This window comes from Narcine bancroftii, chromosome 3, assembly GCF_036971445.1.
Source record: "Narcine bancroftii isolate sNarBan1 chromosome 3, sNarBan1.hap1, whole genome shotgun sequence".
In the NCBI taxonomy this organism is placed as follows: domain Eukaryota; kingdom Metazoa; phylum Chordata; class Chondrichthyes; order Torpediniformes; family Narcinidae; genus Narcine; species Narcine bancroftii.
The window spans coordinates 84,220,862-84,239,005 of record NC_091471.1 but is presented as its reverse complement, the minus strand read 5'-3'; the positions used below and the strand labels follow the sequence as shown (position 1 = coordinate 84,239,005).

Here is an 18,144-nt window from a genome sequence, read left to right as displayed (position 1 = left end):
GCATCTCTACTTCCTCAGGCATTTGCAGAGATTTGGTATGACATCAGAAACCCTGGCAAACTTCTACAGATGAGAGGTGGAAAGTGTGCTGACCGGGTGCATCACAGTCTAGCATGGGGACACCAATGCCCCTGAGCATAAAACCATCCCCATGAGAACATCTACAGGGAATGCTGCCATCGGAGAACCTCACCACCCAGCACATGCTTGTTCTCGCTTCTCCGATCAGGAAAGAGACTTGCACCACCAGGTTCAGGAAGAGCTGCTACCCCTCCACCATCAGACTCCTCAGCAATAAACTCAATCAGGAACTTGTTTAAGGTCTCTTACTTGTGCACATTATTGATATTTTTCTCTCTCTCTGCATTGCAGTTTATTTATAGTTCTTTGTTTACATGTGTGCATTAGTCAGTAATTCTGCCTCACATGCAGGAACAAAAGAATCTCAGGGTTCTATGTGATGTCATGTATGTACTTCGACAATAAATCTGAACCTGAGCCAATTGATAGATCTGGGGTACAAGACACAGTCATCTTCATTGTTTATGAAATTGGAAGTCTGAGCTGGAACCTGCTCCCAATGACACGGTACTCTGGGTGTCATGTTTATGTCTATTTGTCACATTATACATGGTACAATGAGAAGGTTTCTTTCACCAGCAGTTTTGTGAAAAAGAAAGTCTCTCATGTGTGTGTCTTAATACATTTTGCCACTTAAAAAAAAACAATTTCCATAACGTGTTGTCATTTAGGATAATTCACATTATCATTTTGTGCAGACACATGTTGTTGTGGCAGTTGCTGGCTTTACTGCACACCCTGCCAATGCCAACCTAGAAAGAGCCAATATTCTGCATGTCACACCAAGATAAACTTTGTTTACAGCTGGATAATGAGTAATACTAAAAAAAAATCATAACCTTATTACAACAGACAGGGTGAAATCTTTAGACTTGCGAAGTCCACCATGTTAATCTGGTGCTAAAATACTATCACGTGACCCTTATTCCCTGTTTGGTTTTAGTTAATAACATGGATTATGCTATTTCTAAGGAGGGGGGGAAATTCCAAAAAAAAAGTAAAGAAGAACATGAGGCATATTATCATTTGGCCAATATCCCTCTAAACCTTTCCTATCCATTTTTCTTGCCGAATACCACCTCTTCTGGCCTATATCCATCAGTCTGTGTGAAAATCTTGCCCCTCAGGTCCCTTTTAAATTTTCTCCCTCTCATTTTAACATGCCTTTTGGTTTTAAATTCTCCTACTCTAGGAAAGGAAAGACTATGACTATCTATCCATATTCCTTATATATCCATGTTCCTTATATATTTTTAAACCTCAACAAAAATCACTCTTCTGCCTATCCAATTTTGCATGATAACTCAAGCCCTCCTATTTGCCTCTCTCCCCTCTCTCCCCTCTCTCCCCTCTCTCCCCTCTCTCTCCTCTCTCTCCTCTCTCTCCTCTCTCTCCTCTCTCTCCTCTCTCTCCTCTCTCTCCTCTCTCCCCTCTCTCCCCTCTCTCCCCTCTCTCCCCTCTCTCCCCTCTCTCCCCTCTCTCTCCTCTCTCTCCTCTCTCTCCTCTCTCTCCTCTCTCTCCTCTCTCTCTCTTAATCAGTACTACAACCAGAATAGTATACAATATCTTCAAGGGTGGTTTAACCAACATTTAGTACAGCTTTAACATGACATCCCTACTTAGTGCCATGGCTGATGAAGGCAAGAATGCCAAGCACCTTCCTAACCACTCTTTCTACTGGTATTGCCACTTTATACGTAATCGTTTTATACGTACCTGTTCAATAATATCCCCAGGCCCTGCCAACCTCTCTTATTTCACATCCCAAAATGCACCATTTTGCAGTTGTCGCATTTAAAAGCTAACTGCTTCTTTGCCCACTTTCCCAATTGATCAATATCCTTTTGCAACCTTAGACAGCAGGGTTGTACAATATCAATCCCTGTGGCACACCACTGGTCTCAGGTCTTTAATCTGTAAAACAATTCTCCACTGCCACAGTTTGCCTACCACCACCAAGCCAATGCTGTATCCAATTGGCGAGCTCACCCTGGATCTCGTGTGTTCCAGCCAACTACTGTGCAGGATCTTAGGGCAGCATGGTCAGCAAAGCAGTTAGCCCAATGCTATTACAACACCAGTTATGTGGGTTCAAATCCAGCACTGTCTATAAGGGGTTTGTATGACTCCCAGTGTCAGTATGGATTTCTTTGGAGTACTCTGGTCGCCTCCCACTCTTCAAAAACATACAGAGGGTTGTAGTTAATTGGGTGCATTTGGGCAGCATATGCCTGCAGGCCAGAAGGCCATTTCTTTGCTATATGTCTAAATTTTCAAAAAAACTAAAGTGGGAAAATTAAAGAAAAGGAGAGGAAAAATGAACTTGCTGAGCATATTGGGGGAGTGCAGAGAAGATTTATTTGGATGTTGCCTGGACTCAGGAGCTGAGTTGTGGGAAAGGGTTTAAACAGGTCAGGACTTTTTCCCCTGGAGTTTGGAAGAATGAGAGGAGATTTGATAGAGGTATTTAAAATTATGAGGGGATAGACAGAATATATGGAGGTATGCTTTTTCCACTGAGGATGGGTGAGATACAAACAAGAGGACATGAGTTGGGGATTGAAGGGGAAAGTTTAGAACATAGAAGTTTTCAGCACAGTACAGGGCCTTCGGCCCACAGAGTTGTGCTGGTCTAATTACCTATTCTAACAACTGCCAAGAGGTTCCCTCCTCCATAACCATGTCATTCCCATGTACTCTTCAAAGATCCCATTGTACCTACCTGCACCACCACTGCCAGCAGTGCACTCCATGCACCCACCGCTCCCTGGGTGAAGAACCCATCCCCTACATCCCCCTGTACTTACTCCCAAGCACCTTAAAACTATGCCCCCTCATGTTAGCCATTCAGGCCTGGGGGGGGGGGGGGGGGGGGTAAAGGCCTCTGGCCATCCACACGTTCAATGCCTCTCACCATCCTTCACAGACGGATCAGGTCACCCCCTATCCTTAGGGGGAGCATTAGGGAGAACTTCTTCATACAAAGAGTGGTGGGAGTGTAGAATAAGCTGCCACCTGACGTGGCATATGTGGGCTCAATTTTGGCATTTAAGATAAATTTGGATAGGTGCATGGAGAGAAGGGGTACAGAGGGCAATGGACTGGATGGAGGTCAGTGGGACTGGGCTTAAGAATAGTTCGGAACATACTAGAAGGCCTTAAGGGCCTGTTTCTGTGTTGTAGTGTACTATGATTCTATATGTACTCAGTACTGAACTGAAAATTGACACATTGCCTTTCTCATTATTTGTGTGTCAACTACAGTCACAAATTCAATGGAACGCTCTGAAACTAAACAGACTGTTTCCCAGTTGATTGCTAAGAAAGAATGTAATAGGTAATAGGCTGGGCAGAAATACCACATGGGAATTTAGATTGTGATTAATGTGCTCCTCAACTCCCTTCACTTGCCAGCCCTTCCTATTTCTTTTTACACCAACCTGATACAAGCTCTTGATGACATAGTTGTCCTAATGTTTATAGACTCTTGAGAATAATTTCAAATATCATAAAAAGATCCCCATCACCCTGGTCACAATCCCTAATCAACTGGGTAAACAGTACCAGCACCTCTACATTCAAGAACATTTCTTTCCAAAGGTTATCAGGCTTATGAATCTTCCCATGTTAAACTAATCATGGACTGCTGCGACATGACTAGAGGACAGTCTGCATCATTCTTATGCCATTTTTTTCTTGTGCTATGATAACAGTGAATATTTATTTTCTATCTTTTTATTTTAATTTTTTTTTTAAATTGAGATGTACAACATGGTAACAGGCCCTTTCAGGTCACAAGCCTGTGCCACCCAATTATACCCAACTGACCCTCAATCCCCCAGCATGTTTTTGAAGGGTGGGGAGGAAACCAGAGCACCCAGAGGAAACCCTTGTGGACATAGGGAGAACATACAAACTCCTTACAGCAAGCGCCAGATTCGAACCTCGGTCCCGATCACAGGTGCTGTAGCAGTGATGCACTAATTGCTATGCTAACCACACCCCCACATTATATTTTTCAATTTATTGTATATTATATATGGTGTTCTCCACAACATGTTCTTTAACAACATACAGCCCATCAATTTCCACCCCCTCTCCCTGCCCATGAAAGTTAAACCATAATGTAAGAAATACACAGAAAGGGCAAAACTTAGAAGATTAATAAAGTGAAGCCATGAAGTGAAGGTGACAAGATAGGCTATGCAATGGAACTCCATCTAAAAATCCTGCAGTCCTATAATATTTGGATATTTTTCCATTGATTTTCACTATTTCAGTGGAAGGCAGCAAATCAAGTAAAAGAAAGTTGTTGACAAAGACTGTAAATTACAGAGCCTCTAACATTTTATTCTGCAGAAGAAGCAATTACTGTGTTTTCCCCATCTTTCAAATAGGTACTCAGCTTTTCTGTCGACAATTCCATGGGTCATGTCTCCAGTGCCTTGCCCAAATGTTCATTATTCCCATCATCCCAGAATTGCTTTACAGCAAAGGATTAACCTGACATACATAGCATCCATCTTCTCTTAAGGAAAGCAATAAAAAGGAGCCTTCAAAATATTAAGGGACACCGAACTAAGGTGGTAAAATGGAGTTCATTTTGATAATCTAACTGAATGGGAAATGGTGAGGAGCTGAAAGTACTGCTCTTATTTTTATGCTTATTTCCCCTTTACAATGAGGCTAATCATAATATCCAAATGTTCATCTAGCTAAGAGCAGCTAATTAAGCATGGTCCAAATTCAAAGTGGCGTCATCTGGAATGTAATGACAAATGTTGTAACAGATGGTTCATTTATCAATTCAGCCATCCTGGTAGTTCAGGTCATTTTCTGCCGGTTCTTTTTTAAAACGTCCTTAAAAGGGTGTATCCAATAATATCGTGAAATAATTTAAATTATTCGAGAGAAATAATGTGGTTTATGTCAGTCATTCTACAGGAGATTAGTTGGAAGATATAATCCTTTCCTGTGCAGAAACACCTTTTATCTTGTAGTTATCAATAGTCAAATTATTTATGATTTAACCATCAAAGATAATTAGAAATTTTCTGCAACTTGCAAGACTGGAGTTCTATATCTTAAATTCAGTTCGTCAGTCATTCTACAGGAGATTAGTTGGAAGATATAATCCTTTCCTGTGCAGAAACACCTTTCATCTTGTAGTTATCAATAGTCAAATTATTTATGATTTAACCATCAAAGATAATTAGAAATTTTCTGCAACTTGCAAGACTGGAGTTCTATATCTTAAATTCAGTTCGTCCTGGCAATTAGAACATACAAACCTTCAAATAATTTAAAGTCTGCAAGCATACAAGTAAATATTATTGTGGTCCATGTCAAGAACACAAAAAATTCCAAATTATGTTACAAATATGTCAACATTTTGATGATTTGATCAATGAGACAGTAAACATCACGAATCATCAACCAATCTAATACCTACTTTGCTAATATCAGAATTATATGCTACAGTTTTGCAAAACTTTATTTCAGGTCAGGCTGTTAGTAATTTGACAAAATATATATTTATGATTCCATGTTATAATGCTAATATCAAAATATATACTAGATATCATTTAAATTATTATTTCCAGAATAAATTCTAAGTACTGAAAAAAAATTCAGGGTATTCTTTCATTGGAATCGATGCCTTTCTCAGGAAAGATAATACCTAGATGAAGATGGTACATTCAAAGCAAATCGATGTGCACCCTAACACTGCAGCCCAGGCGTTTAGTAACTGTATCGTCTCGATTAATTGTTAGCAAAATGCATATGATTATGAGACATTGAACAAAATAACACAATCCTGAGACAGAAATACATATTTCATCTTCATCTTAACCCCCTTCGGATCATTTTCTTTCGAAAATGAATAGCCTTTAAACGCTAACACCCATCACCCGAGGAGCATAAACTGCCATGAACACATTGATCTCGGATTTTCCCCCCAAAATATCATCTCATGTGTGTGAAATCCTTGCAACACAAGGACTCCGACTGACAACAACCGGGTGGTTTAAAATAAAAGGCAATTGTGGAAGTTATTGGAATCATGTTTAAAACGTCCCATTTATGATCCGCTTCATCTGCAGAGAATGTGGACGCCGACTGCATTGGTGAAGATGGTACAGACCTGCACCGGGGCTTCGTGCCTCATGCTGCCCGAGCGACTCGCGATCCGCCGGAGCCTGTGCGCAAACCCGAGCGGAACAAGCCGCTTCCCTCCCGCGGTCACCCACTTTTGTCTGGGCACCGGCCCCTGAAGTGCGCGTGTGCGGATTCCGCGGCGCCCACTGGGAGCTGGAGTTTCGGCGCTGGCAAGGACGGGAGGACAATGGCGCAAGGAACTCCAACTCCCAGCACGCCTGGCTCTCCTCCCGACCGGAGGGACAGGACTCGGCGGTGGCTTGACCCTGGCTGGCAAGGAACGATGTTGAGCCGTGGACATTGGGAACCGATGAGCAGGAATGGTTGCATCACTTGCTGGACATTTCCTCGTGTTGCTGTGAATAGATTAACTTGCTGTTAATCTACTGGAAGAAATGTTTACATCTTTGGGGAAATAAATTGTGCAATAATTTAACCACAATGAAATGGGGGGGGGGGGGGGGAATCTGAATATTTATCACAAAAATCCCAATACGAAAGTCCACGGCCTCTGCTGACATGACGGAAATTGCCTTTAAAGAGGAAGCCCGTAAGTATAGTTCAAGCAAACAAGGTCTTACCTTCCCATACAGCTCCATTTAATGGCGTAAACTCGACAAAGGTTGGGGGGATTACTAGAGAGATAATGCAGATGGGGAAAGTAATTCGTGGGGGGGGGGGGGCGAAGTTGATATTTTGCAGCCCGTAGATTTTGATTTCGGTCTCGACGTGTGAGCCCAGAGTCTAACTCAAGGGAGAAAGCAAACGGCAAACCAGGAGCCGCGATCGTGCTCGAACATCCAAGCGGATTGTTTATGAGCGGATATCAGAGAGGTTCATTTGCCAAAACAGTAAAGGAAGGAGCCGCTGTTCAAATAAACTTGTTTCTCCCGTGAAGCTCACCTTCCCTTTTCTAGCTGGATGAGCGGCCGCCCCAATCTCTCCGAGGACGCGACGCTACTTGGCTTGTTCCAGGCGGGACTTTCATCGGTCACCGATGGGTCAAGGCAATGAATTTCCAGGCGAATCAATGACTGGGGCAAATCAACAACTTCCCATTGAATTCATTGGGTTTCCTGGATACATACATCTATTGGCATAGAATTGCTGTTTCAAATCTTTTTTATTATTTGTCAATTCTGTTTTTCACGATTTCCGAGTTGTTGATATGTTCCGACAAAAACACTTTTTTTTAAAAATTTCATTACTGTCGAAATGTATCGTTGTGTTGTTGCTGTCTTATACATTGCGCTTAGATCTTGAGATGATCCCGATGCAACGTGGAGAGGTAGGTTTCATCAAATGCAACTGGACACCGGATCAGGTCTGGGCCTCGCGAATTCAGAGCAGCGAGAAACTGCAACAGCGAACAGGACAGCGATTGCTGTCAAAAGACCCGCTACGATGGGCTTTTTTTAATTAAAAAAAAGGCAGCTTAACCCTTCCCGAACGATCATGTAAAGGGGAAAACCTGTTTATCTTTTAAAACCTCGCTCATTCAAATGAAGGCTATTTAATATAAAGTTTAATATAAATTGTAGGGGAAATCTGCTATGGCAATGTAGCAATTCCAAACAACCTCAACACTTGATTTCAATGTTTCTTCTGTACTCCCGCATTAAATAAAGCGACAGGGTCGTTCCCACTGTCAAATGGCAAAAGAGCAAGGCCAAAAAAACATTGCTACTTTGAACATAGCAATCAATATGCGGCTCGATCGCCCATGTCTAAACGTTTTTGATCTAATTAGCACAATTATTGTTACTTGTAATTTGGGCTCTAGTGCCAGCAAAGCAGTTTAGATATTTGCAATTAGTTTAAAATCACTGAATTGGGTGGTTGCAATATCCAGCAGCTACTCTAATACAGAGGGAGTGCTTTTTTTAAAAATTCTGATTGGGCAAATGATTTCAGTCTTGTGCCAATCACAGAAAATTCAGAACAGAACTAGCCCACTTGGCCCCACGCGTTGGGAAAGAGCTCTGCGCAACAAAATCCCCTTATCCGGCACAAGGTTGTGAGCCTTCCAGGCAGGTCACACCACCAGTGGTTCTCCCTCCACCACCCAAGGTGTTCCAGACAACGAAATGCAAAAGTTAGATTTTTTTTCATATTCTCTCTAATCCTTGCAATGATTCCTTTAAATATGTCTCGTGTTTTCTTTTGGGCCACTCTTACCTCCCTCCCCCACCCCCACCCCCATAATTTTATTCACCTCACTGAAGTCTTGTTATCTTGACTGTTGCCTAGAAAGCACTAGCTCTTCCCATGCATCTCCAAGAATGGCAACTGCTGCTTTTTTTCTTCTTCTTCTTCTTCTTCTTCCCTTCCATTGAACACTCTATCTCACAATTCACATGTACTTCTGCTAATTTAGTGGTGTCCACTGAGTAACATCACCCACATTAAAGAAATTAAGCTCAAGCCGGGAAAAGGAAAAAGGAACATTAACTATTGAAGTTATAATTCACTTTAATTCTCCATCCCACATCCATTCTGAATTCTTTGTGTTTGACTGCTTACCTTGCTCCAGTGAAGCCTTATCTCAGCTGAAGAAGCCACAACTCAGCATTTACCCAAACATGCTTTAGCCTTCGGGACTCAAAATTCATTCTGACTATTTCAGTTGACAGGAATTTATTCTTTGTATCAGAACTGTGTGAATGTCCAGAGAATGCTCAGAGTATTTAACATGTTAGGCAGCATCAGTCAAGGTAGAAAAATGCACTGAAATGCTGGAGGAACTCAGCCGGTCTTTTCAGCATCTATAAGAGACAAAGATATATTGCCGATGATTTGGGCCTGAGCCCTTCTTCAAGGAAGAAGCAGAATAAACCTGAAGCAGGAAATCTCAGAGAGTCTCAGAATTCAAACAATGGGAGAGGAATCCAAGCCAACAAAAGGTGTTAATTGGATAAGGTATGAACTTATCATGTTTGTGTGAAAGGAGACTGAATGGAGAGACAGAGATATTAGGCTTTTTCAGGTGCATTCTGCGCTAAGAATGCACGTGAAGAAGCAGAAGCGGCCCTTTAAATTGCCTTTCAAGTGGCAGGGTTTAAAGTGCAACGCTGGCCACCTGAAGGACACAGCTGCACAGGATGCGGCTCGGAGCATACTCTGGCTCCTGCCCAGTGTTAGCTGTGATCAGCAGCCTGACCCTTTAACATCCGCTTTCAGCCAGCTGCATTCAGGTGGCTGGGGGAGCCACTGAGCTGAGCTGATTATCCCTCTCGGAGGAGGGTTACGTAGCTCGCCTCAAGAGCACCTCCTGCACATTCAGGTGGCCTCAAAACAGCCGCATATTGCCTAAACATGCGGCTTTACATGCGGGGCAATTGGCCACCTGAAAGTGCCTAATGAAAGGCTGCAGGAGAAAAAGTGGGGGGAGGGGGTTTAATGAAACCTAGAGGTCGGAGGGTTGAAGGGTGCCCAGTTGGAAAATGAGGGGTTGTTCCTCCAATTTATGGGTGGTCTCATTACATGAGACCATGGACAGACACGCCAGCAGAATGGGATGGAGAATTGAAATAGTTGTCTACTGGGAGATCCACACTATTGCAGCAGATAGAGCTGAGGTGCTCAACAAAACAATCTCCCAATCTGCTTCCAGTTTTTCTAATGCAGAGGAGAACACAACAGGAAGACTGGATATAGTAGATGCCCCTGCAGATTCACAAGTGAAATGTTGTTTCACTTGGAAGGACTGTTTGGGGCACCGAATGGTGGTGAGAGAGGAGATGTGGGTGCAGTCACAGGGGTAGGTCCCAAGGGGGCATTTGGTGGGGAGGGAACAATGGACAAGGGAACAGTCCCTGCAGAAGGCGAAGAGGGGAGGAGAGGGGAATATGTGTCAAGTGGTGGGATCATGTAGTAGGTGGCCGAAATAGTGGAGGAGGATATGTTGGATGTGTTCATTGGAGGCTGGTGGGGTGGTAACTGAGGACAAGAGGAATCCTGTCTTTGTTGCACGAGGGGACCAGGGCAGATATGCGGGTAATGGAGGAGATGTAGGTTAACACCAAGTTGTTGATAGTAGAGGAAAAGCCATGTTGTTTGAAGAAGGAGGACACCTCTGATGATCTGGCATGGAAGTGCTCATCCTGGGTGCAGATGTAACAGAGATGGAGGTATTGGGACAATGGAATCCTTACAGAGGACATGGTAGGAAGAGGTGTAGTCGAGGTAGCTGTTGAAGTTGATGGGTTTATAGAAGATGTCTGTCAAAAGTTTGTCTCCTGAGATAGAGACAGAGAAGATCAAGAATAGGGAGAGTGTTGCTAGAGATGGATCAAATGAATTTGAGGTCAAGTGAAAGTTGGCAGCAAAGTGGATGAAGTCAACGAGCTCATTATGGATACATGAAGGAGCACCAATGTAGCCATCAATGTAACAGAAGAAGAGTAGGGGCCTTGTTCTCACCCTCAATAATTTATCCTTTGGCTCAGTAAAGGTGGAACACACAAGCAAATGACACAGTATGGGGGTTATCAGTCACAACACCAGCTCTTTTTCTTGCGTCTCTTTGAAAATCTCTGCATCATCATCAATGTAATCACATCTATCCAGTAACATAGCTCCTCAATGGAACACCTCATAGGATATCAGCATGTCAGGTAATAAGGAAGGAGAGGCAGGAGGTGGGGCAGTGTTCTTAGTAAAGGGAAAAAGTACTAGTGGAAGTTGTCTATAGGCCACCTAATAACAATATTACAGTGGGACAGGCAATCAATCCAAGAAATATCGGAGGCATGTAAGGATGGAACAGCAGTTATTGCAGGGGACTTTAACATGCATATAGATTGGGTGCATCAGTTTGGTAGAGGCACCCTTGAGGAGGACTTCATAGAATGCATACATGATGGTTTTCTTGAACAGCATGTTACTGAACCATCAAGGAGATGTGCTATCTTGTCCTGTCCTGTGCATTGAAATAGGTAAAATTAGCAATCTTATAGTTAGGGATCCTCTTGGAAAGAGTGATCATAGCATGACTGAGTTTATCATACAAATGGATGGTACAATAGTTCAGTCTAAAATGAGTGTGTTATGCCTAAACAAGGAAATTACAAGGGGATGAGGGAGGAGTTGTCCAGGGTAGACAGGGAACACAGGCTATCTGCATGGATGGTTGAGGACAAGTGGAGAACTTTCAAATAGATTTTCTCATGATGCCCAACAAAAGTATATTCCAGTTAAAAGCAAGGACAGTAAGGGTGGGGGAAGCCAGCCTTAGATAACTATGGAGATCAAGGAAGGAATCAAATTAAAAGCTTGTGCATTTAAAGTTGCCAAGAGCAGTGGGAAATCAGGAGATTTGGAAACCTTTTAAAAGCAACAAAGAACCATGTAGCAAGTAATAAAGAAAAAGAGAAGATAGACTATGAGAAAATATTAACACCAAATATAAAAATGGACAGTAAAGGTTTTTATAATTATATAAAGCGCAAAAGGCTGATAAAGTGAAGGTTGGGCCTTTGGAAGATGAGAAGGGTGAATTTATATTGGGTAATGAGGAAATGGTTGAGGCTTTGAATGACTATTTTGTGTCGATATTCACAGTGGTGGACATGTCGAACATGTCAAGATGTAATAGGCATCACTAGATAGGTTATACTCAGAAAACGAGGGTCTAAAGATAGATAATCCCCTGGTCCTGATGTAATACATCCCAGGGTACTGAAAGAAATGGCAGAAGTTATAGGCTTTGGTGATAATTTTCAAAAATTGTCTGGACTCTGGAGGGGGTGGGAGGGGTCCAGGAGGATTGGAAGATGGTGAATGCCACTCCACTATTCAAAAAAGGATGTAGGCAAAAGGCAAGGAACTGCAGGCCAGTTAGTTTAACATCTGAAGTTTGGAAAAAGCTTGAAGCTATCATTAAAGAAGAAATAGTAAGGCATCTGGAGTGAAATGGATCTATCATTCATATGCAGCATGGATTAAGCGAAGACAGCTCCTGTTTGACAAATTTACCGGAGTTCTTTGATTTCCAGATGCGGGGTGCAGGGGTGTTTTTTTTTTCTTTCTTTCTTTTTCAATCTTTTTATTATTATTATAATTTATAAACACATACAGTTCAAAGAGATATAAAAAAATACATAGTAAATAATGAATTAATACAAAGATATTAAACAATAATATTACAGAATAAAAATATATCATAAAAAAAAAATTTTGATCAGTTTAGGGTGTGAACTATCTCTAAAAAAAAAGATATAATTAATAACAATATATGAAAAAAGAGAAAAAAAACCTAAAAAAGAAGAAAAAACAAATCTGAATTTAAAAAAAACTTTTAAAAAAAACTTTAAAAAAAAACCTACAGATATAGCGAAACCACGCCGATCACTCCGATCTCATCTTACAATTATCATACATAATCATAGAAAGAAAACAAAGCCAGATCCGGTGGTTTTCTGGTTGGAGTGCCACAGGGGTTGAACCTGGAAGCTACTAAAAGCATTTGTTCTCCCTCCAGTCGTGTGTGAGCTTTAGCTCCCCAACGCAGCTAAGGAGTTTGCATATTGGCTAGACTGCTTCCAGGCCTACTTGAACGCGATCAGGACATCTTCCATATGAATGAGCTCTGGAGGCTGGCACTCATCTCAAGGGTAGGGACGAAAAGGTACGCAGTCATCAGAGAATGCCTGATGTAGGAGGCCGCCGTTGAGGTGCTGAAGGCCCACTACATGAAGGCCCTGAATGAGGTCCTAGTGAGGCACCGGCTTGTCCTACGCCGCCAACAGCCTGGAGTGTCGAGTGACAACTACCTGCTGGATCTGTGGATGCTGGCTAAGAAGTGCAGGTATGAGGCCACTTCGGGCTGCATCCAGGAAGATGAAGAGATCCAGCACACCCTAGTCGCAGGGGTCCACTCAAGGTATATGAGGCAGCAACTGCTCGAGTCGGGAAGGAAGGACTTTGCTAGCCAAGTTGAGCTGGCCAAATCATTGGAACAGGCCAGTCTTGAGAATAGACAATAGACAATAGGAGCTGGAGTAGGCCCTTCGGCCCGTCGAGCCAGCACCGCCATTTTACAGATCATGGCTGATCACTACCATCAGTACCCCTTACAGCCTTATCCCCATAACCCTCAACTCCTTTGCCCACTAGAGTCTTATCTAACTCTCTTTTGAACATAATCAGCGAATCTGCCTCTACCACCCTCTGTGGCAGAGCATTCCACAGATTCACACTTCTCTGGGTAAAAAAATGTTTTCTCATCTCCGTCCTAAAGGGCCTACCCTGTATTCTTAAACTATGCCCTCTAGTCCTCGTCTCCCCCATCATTTGGAACAAGTAATCCGACTTCACCCTGTCTATCCCCCTGATAATTTTGTATACCTCAATCATGTCCCCCCTCATCCTTCTAAATTCCATCGGATACAAGTCCAGTTTTTCTAGCCTTTCAGCATATGTCAACCCCGCCATCCCTGGAACTAACCTTGTAAATCTGCGCTGCACACCCTCAATAGCTAGTATGTCCTTTCTCAAAATTGGAGACCAGAACTGGACACAATACTCCAGGTGGGGTCTCACCAGGGCCCTGTACAACTGCAGAAGGGCGTCTCTGTTCCTATACTCCAATCCCCTCTTTATGAAAGCCAACATGCTATTAGCCTTCTTCACAGCTTTCTGAACCTGCATGCTAGTCTTCAGTGACTGGTGAACAAGTACTCCCAGATCCATTTGCTCCTCCCCACTCCCTAGCTTGTCTCCATTTAAATAATACTCAGCTTTCCTATTATTGCCCCCAAAATGGATAACCTCACATTTGCTTACATTGAACGTCATCTTCCATTCAGCAGCCCACTCCCCCAACCTGTCCAAGTCCCTCTGCATTTTCCTGACATCCTCCTCACACCCCACACCGCCACCCAGTTTCATGTCATCTGCAAATTTGCTCAAATTATTAATAATCCCCTCATCCAAATCATTTACATAAATTACAAACAACTGAGGACCCAATACCGATCCCTGCAGCACTCCACTCGTCACATCCTGCCATCCTGAAAAAGACCCGCTTACCCCAACCCTTTGTTTCCCATTTCTTAACCAATTTCCTATCCATGTCAGCACCTTACCTCCAATACCATGCTCCCTGATCTTGCCCACTAGTCTCCCGTGCGGTACCTTATCAAAGGCCTTCTGGAAGTCCAAATACACCACATCCACAGGCTCTCCCAAGTCCACCCTCTTTGTCACATTCTCGAAAAATTCCAGGTTAGTCAAGCATGACTTACCCTTAAGGAATCCATGCTGACTAGCCCTTATACTATTATTTCTGCCTAAGTGTTCTGCTATTACTCCTTTTATGATAGACTCCAATATCTTCCCCACCACCGACGTCAGGCTGACCGGTCTATAATTTCCCGTTTTCTCCCTCCCTCCCTTCTTAAAAATCGGCACCACATCAGCCACTCTCCAATCCTCAGGGACCTCCCCCGAATCTATGGAAGTTTGGAAAATGTCGACCAGTGCTTCCACAATTTCCATAGCAACTTCTTTAAGCACCCTTGAATGCAGCCCATCAGGCCCTGGGGATTTATCAGCCCTCAGTCCCAACAATTTACTCACAACCTCCTGTTTCTGGATCCGGATATCCATTAGATCCCCTACTTCCCCAGGAAAGTTCCCCAAGTCTCTTGATACCGCATGACCACTACCCCCTAACTGACCATAGACAATAGACAATAGGAGCTGGAATAGGCCCTTCAGCCCATCAAGCCAGTACCGCCATTTTATAGATCATGGCTGACCATAACCTATATCCTCCTTGGTGAAGACAGTTGCAAAGTATTTGTTAAATTCCTCAGCCATCTCCTTGTTTCCGGTAATAATTTCACCCTTTTCCATTCTTAATGGACCAATTTTGGACCGAACCAATTTCTTCCTCTTCACATATTTAAAAAAGCTTTTGCTATCCTCTATTATATTATTTGCTAATTTCCTCTCGTATTTAATTTTCCCCTCTCTTATGACTTTCTTAGTTACCCTCTGATGCTCTTTGAAGGTTTCCCAATCCTCTAACTTCCCACTCCGCTTCGCTATCCTATACTTACTCCCTTTGGATTTGATTTTACACTTGATATCATTAGTTAGCCACGGCTGCCATTTGCATCTCCTAGAGCCTTTCCTCCACTTTGGAATAAATTTGTCCTGAAACCTGTGAAAAATGTCCAAAAATACCTGCCATTTTTCCCCAGTTGTCCTCCCAGCTAGTGTATCTTTCCATTTTATTTTGGCTAGCTCCTCCCTCATAGCTGCATAATCCCCTTTATTTAACTGCAGTACAGATGCTTCCGACTTCCTTTCTTTTTCCCTTTCTAATTGCAGCTCAAAAGCAACCATACCATGGTCACTATTCCCTAATGGCTCCCCTACATCGAGGTCACTTATTAACTCTGCGTCACTGCATAGCACCAAGTCCAGAATCGACTTCCCCCTGGTAGGTTCCTCCACTAGCTGCTCCAAGAAAGTATCTCGTAGACATTCAATAAACTCAGTCTCTTGTGGTCCTGCCCCCGTCTGATTATCCCAGTCCACCTTCATGTTAAAGTCCCCCATAACTACTGTATGGCTACCACTTTGACATTCCTGATTTATACTTCTACTGATATCTAAACTACTTTTTGGAGGCCTGTAAATGACCCCTATTATGGTCCTCATGCCTTTACAATTTCTTAATTCTATCCAAACAGACTCTACCCCACCTGTTTCAATGTCTTTCCTTTCAAACGCCTGAATTTCATTTCTTACCAACAGAGCTACCCCACCTCCTCTTCCTCAAGGCCAGCGAGCTCGCACTATCAAGTGAGCACCTCCAAGGACTGGCGGCCCCCATGCCCGCTGCCCGGCAAAAGACTCAGCATGCTCCTGCTGTGAAAAGAAGGGACATTAGGTAAGTGTCTGCCATGCAAATGGAGGTCCGGGGAAGTCCACAGCCTGTACCGCTCTGGATTCGATTCCAGCCAAAGTCATCTGCACTGGACTCGCCCAAGATTACCTGCTGCACAACCCACCACCTACAGAAATGACACGAAAAGGCTCGGTGGCCATCTTGCAGCAGCCCGATTTTGAATTCAGCGCCATCATCATCGTCTGAGGAGGAAGGAGGGTGGTCATTTTGCCACATCACGAGGTCAGCACCACCTTACGTGCACAGGTCGACTCAGGATGGAGGGGGCCCCTTGAGGGAAGAACGCAATGTCTCCGGCAACCTGGCATCACTGGTCCTTGACCAGAATAGGCCTCACCAGCTCAGCAACCCAATGGTGATGGTGAAGGTAAACGGACATTCGACCAAGTGCCTGATTGACAAAGGCTCCATGGAAAGTTTCATAGACTCACAGACTGTGCAAAAATATAATTTAAAAATATATCTCTCTAATTACCGAATCTTCCTAGCTTCCCAGTCCCATTTGGCACGTGTACAGAAACATGGTATTGTTAATGGGGGGGAATTTTGTAAAATTTGCATATACATTTTAGATGAATTGTGTGCTCCAGTACTGTTGGGTCTATTCGACCATCAACCTGAAAGCTGCCTATGACCAGCTGCCAATCTATTCTGAGGACCGTCTGTACACAGCATTTGAGGCTAACGGTCGACTCTATCAGGTCCAGAGGGTCCCTTTTGGTATTAACAATAGGGTGTCTATTTTCCAGTGGCAGATGGACAGGATGGTGGATGAGTACAGGTTGAAGGCTACCTTTGTTTACCTCGACAATGTCACCATCTGTACCCACACTGTGGAAGACTATTATGCCAATTTCCAGAGCTTTCTCCAAGCAGTGAGAACCCTAAATCTCATCTGAAATTCTGACAAATGTGTATTCAGGACTACATGATTGGCTATCCTTGGCTATGTGGTGGAGAATGGGTAATTGGCCCCGCCCCAGATAGGATGCACCCCCTGTTAGAGCTTCCCCTCCCCGGAACCTCAAAGGCTTTGAGGAGATACCTGGGTTTTTTCTCATATTGCGCCCAGTGAGTCACTCAATACACCGACAAGGTTCATCCCCTCTTAAAGGCCATCACTTTCCCCCTTTCAGCCGAAGCCCAGACAGCTTTTAATTACCCCCAAAGTTATATTGCGAAAGCCGCCATGCATGTGGTAGATGAAAATGTACCTTTCCAAGTGGAAAGTGATGCTTCAGACATAGCCCTGGCTGCTACTCTCAATCAAGGAGGCAGGCCGGTTGCCTTTTTCTCATGGACGCTTCAAGGCCACGAGCTCTGGAACCTCTCTGTGGAAAAGGAGGCTCATGCCATCGTAGAAGCCTTAAGGCAGTGGAGGCCCTACCTGGCTGGTAGAAGATTTAGATTTATGCTTCTCATGGACCAGCGCTCTGTTGCATTCATGTTCAGCAATTCCAAGAGGGGCAAAATCAAGAATGACAAAATTGATATGTGTAGAATCAAACTCTACCTACAGTTTTGACACCGCCTACCAGCCAGGGGCCCTTAACAACCCTCCAGATGCCTTGTCCAGAGGATGCTCTTCCTCCGCATACACCAGACAACTGCGGACCATACACAATGAGCTCTACCATCCAGGGGTCACCCGCATGGCCCATTTTGTCAAGGTTCTAATCCATGGAAGACGTGGGAAATGATCAGATCATGCCAGGTCCCAGCCTGGCTCACTAGTCCTGGTCTGGTCCAGTCATTCTCAAGAAGCAAATGCGGAGAAGCAAGACTGACCCCCTGGTAGAAAGGATGAAATTTCTCCATGCCAACCCCATGTATACCTACATGGAGTACCCAGATGGCAGGAAGAACACTGTCTCCAGCAGAGACCTGGTAACCACTGGAACCTGTTGCCCCAGGTGCCCACGAGCTACCAAGATTTTTCTCTCCACCATTGCTCAGGTCCTCAGGGGACCCAGTTCAGGAGG

At 43.6% G+C, this 18,144-nt stretch overlaps 1 protein-coding gene across 7 annotated transcripts in view; it reads right to left on the bottom strand.

The window, feature by feature from the left end:
* The window catches only part of LOC138757319 (ras-related protein Rab-3C), a 155,278-nt gene extending 147,863 nt beyond the window's left edge, over nt 1-7,415 (bottom strand). For 3 of the 7 annotated variants that reach the window (XR_011353498.1, XR_011353500.1, XR_011353499.1), the window contains exons 1-2: nt 6,822-7,415; nt 6,227-6,596 (exon numbers count right to left, since the gene is read on the bottom strand). Coding sequence is in view for 3 of the 7 variants with exons in the window: in XM_069924448.1 (XP_069780549.1) it covers nt 6,227-6,596; nt 6,822-6,829 (378 nt within the window). In the remaining 4 variants the exon portion in view is untranslated. The remainder of the gene's footprint in view (nt 1-6,226; nt 6,597-6,821) is intronic. The other 4 variants (XM_069924448.1, XM_069924449.1, XM_069924450.1 and 1 more) reach the window with 4 other exon arrangements.
* Between the last annotated feature and the right edge of the window lie 10,729 nt (nt 7,416-18,144).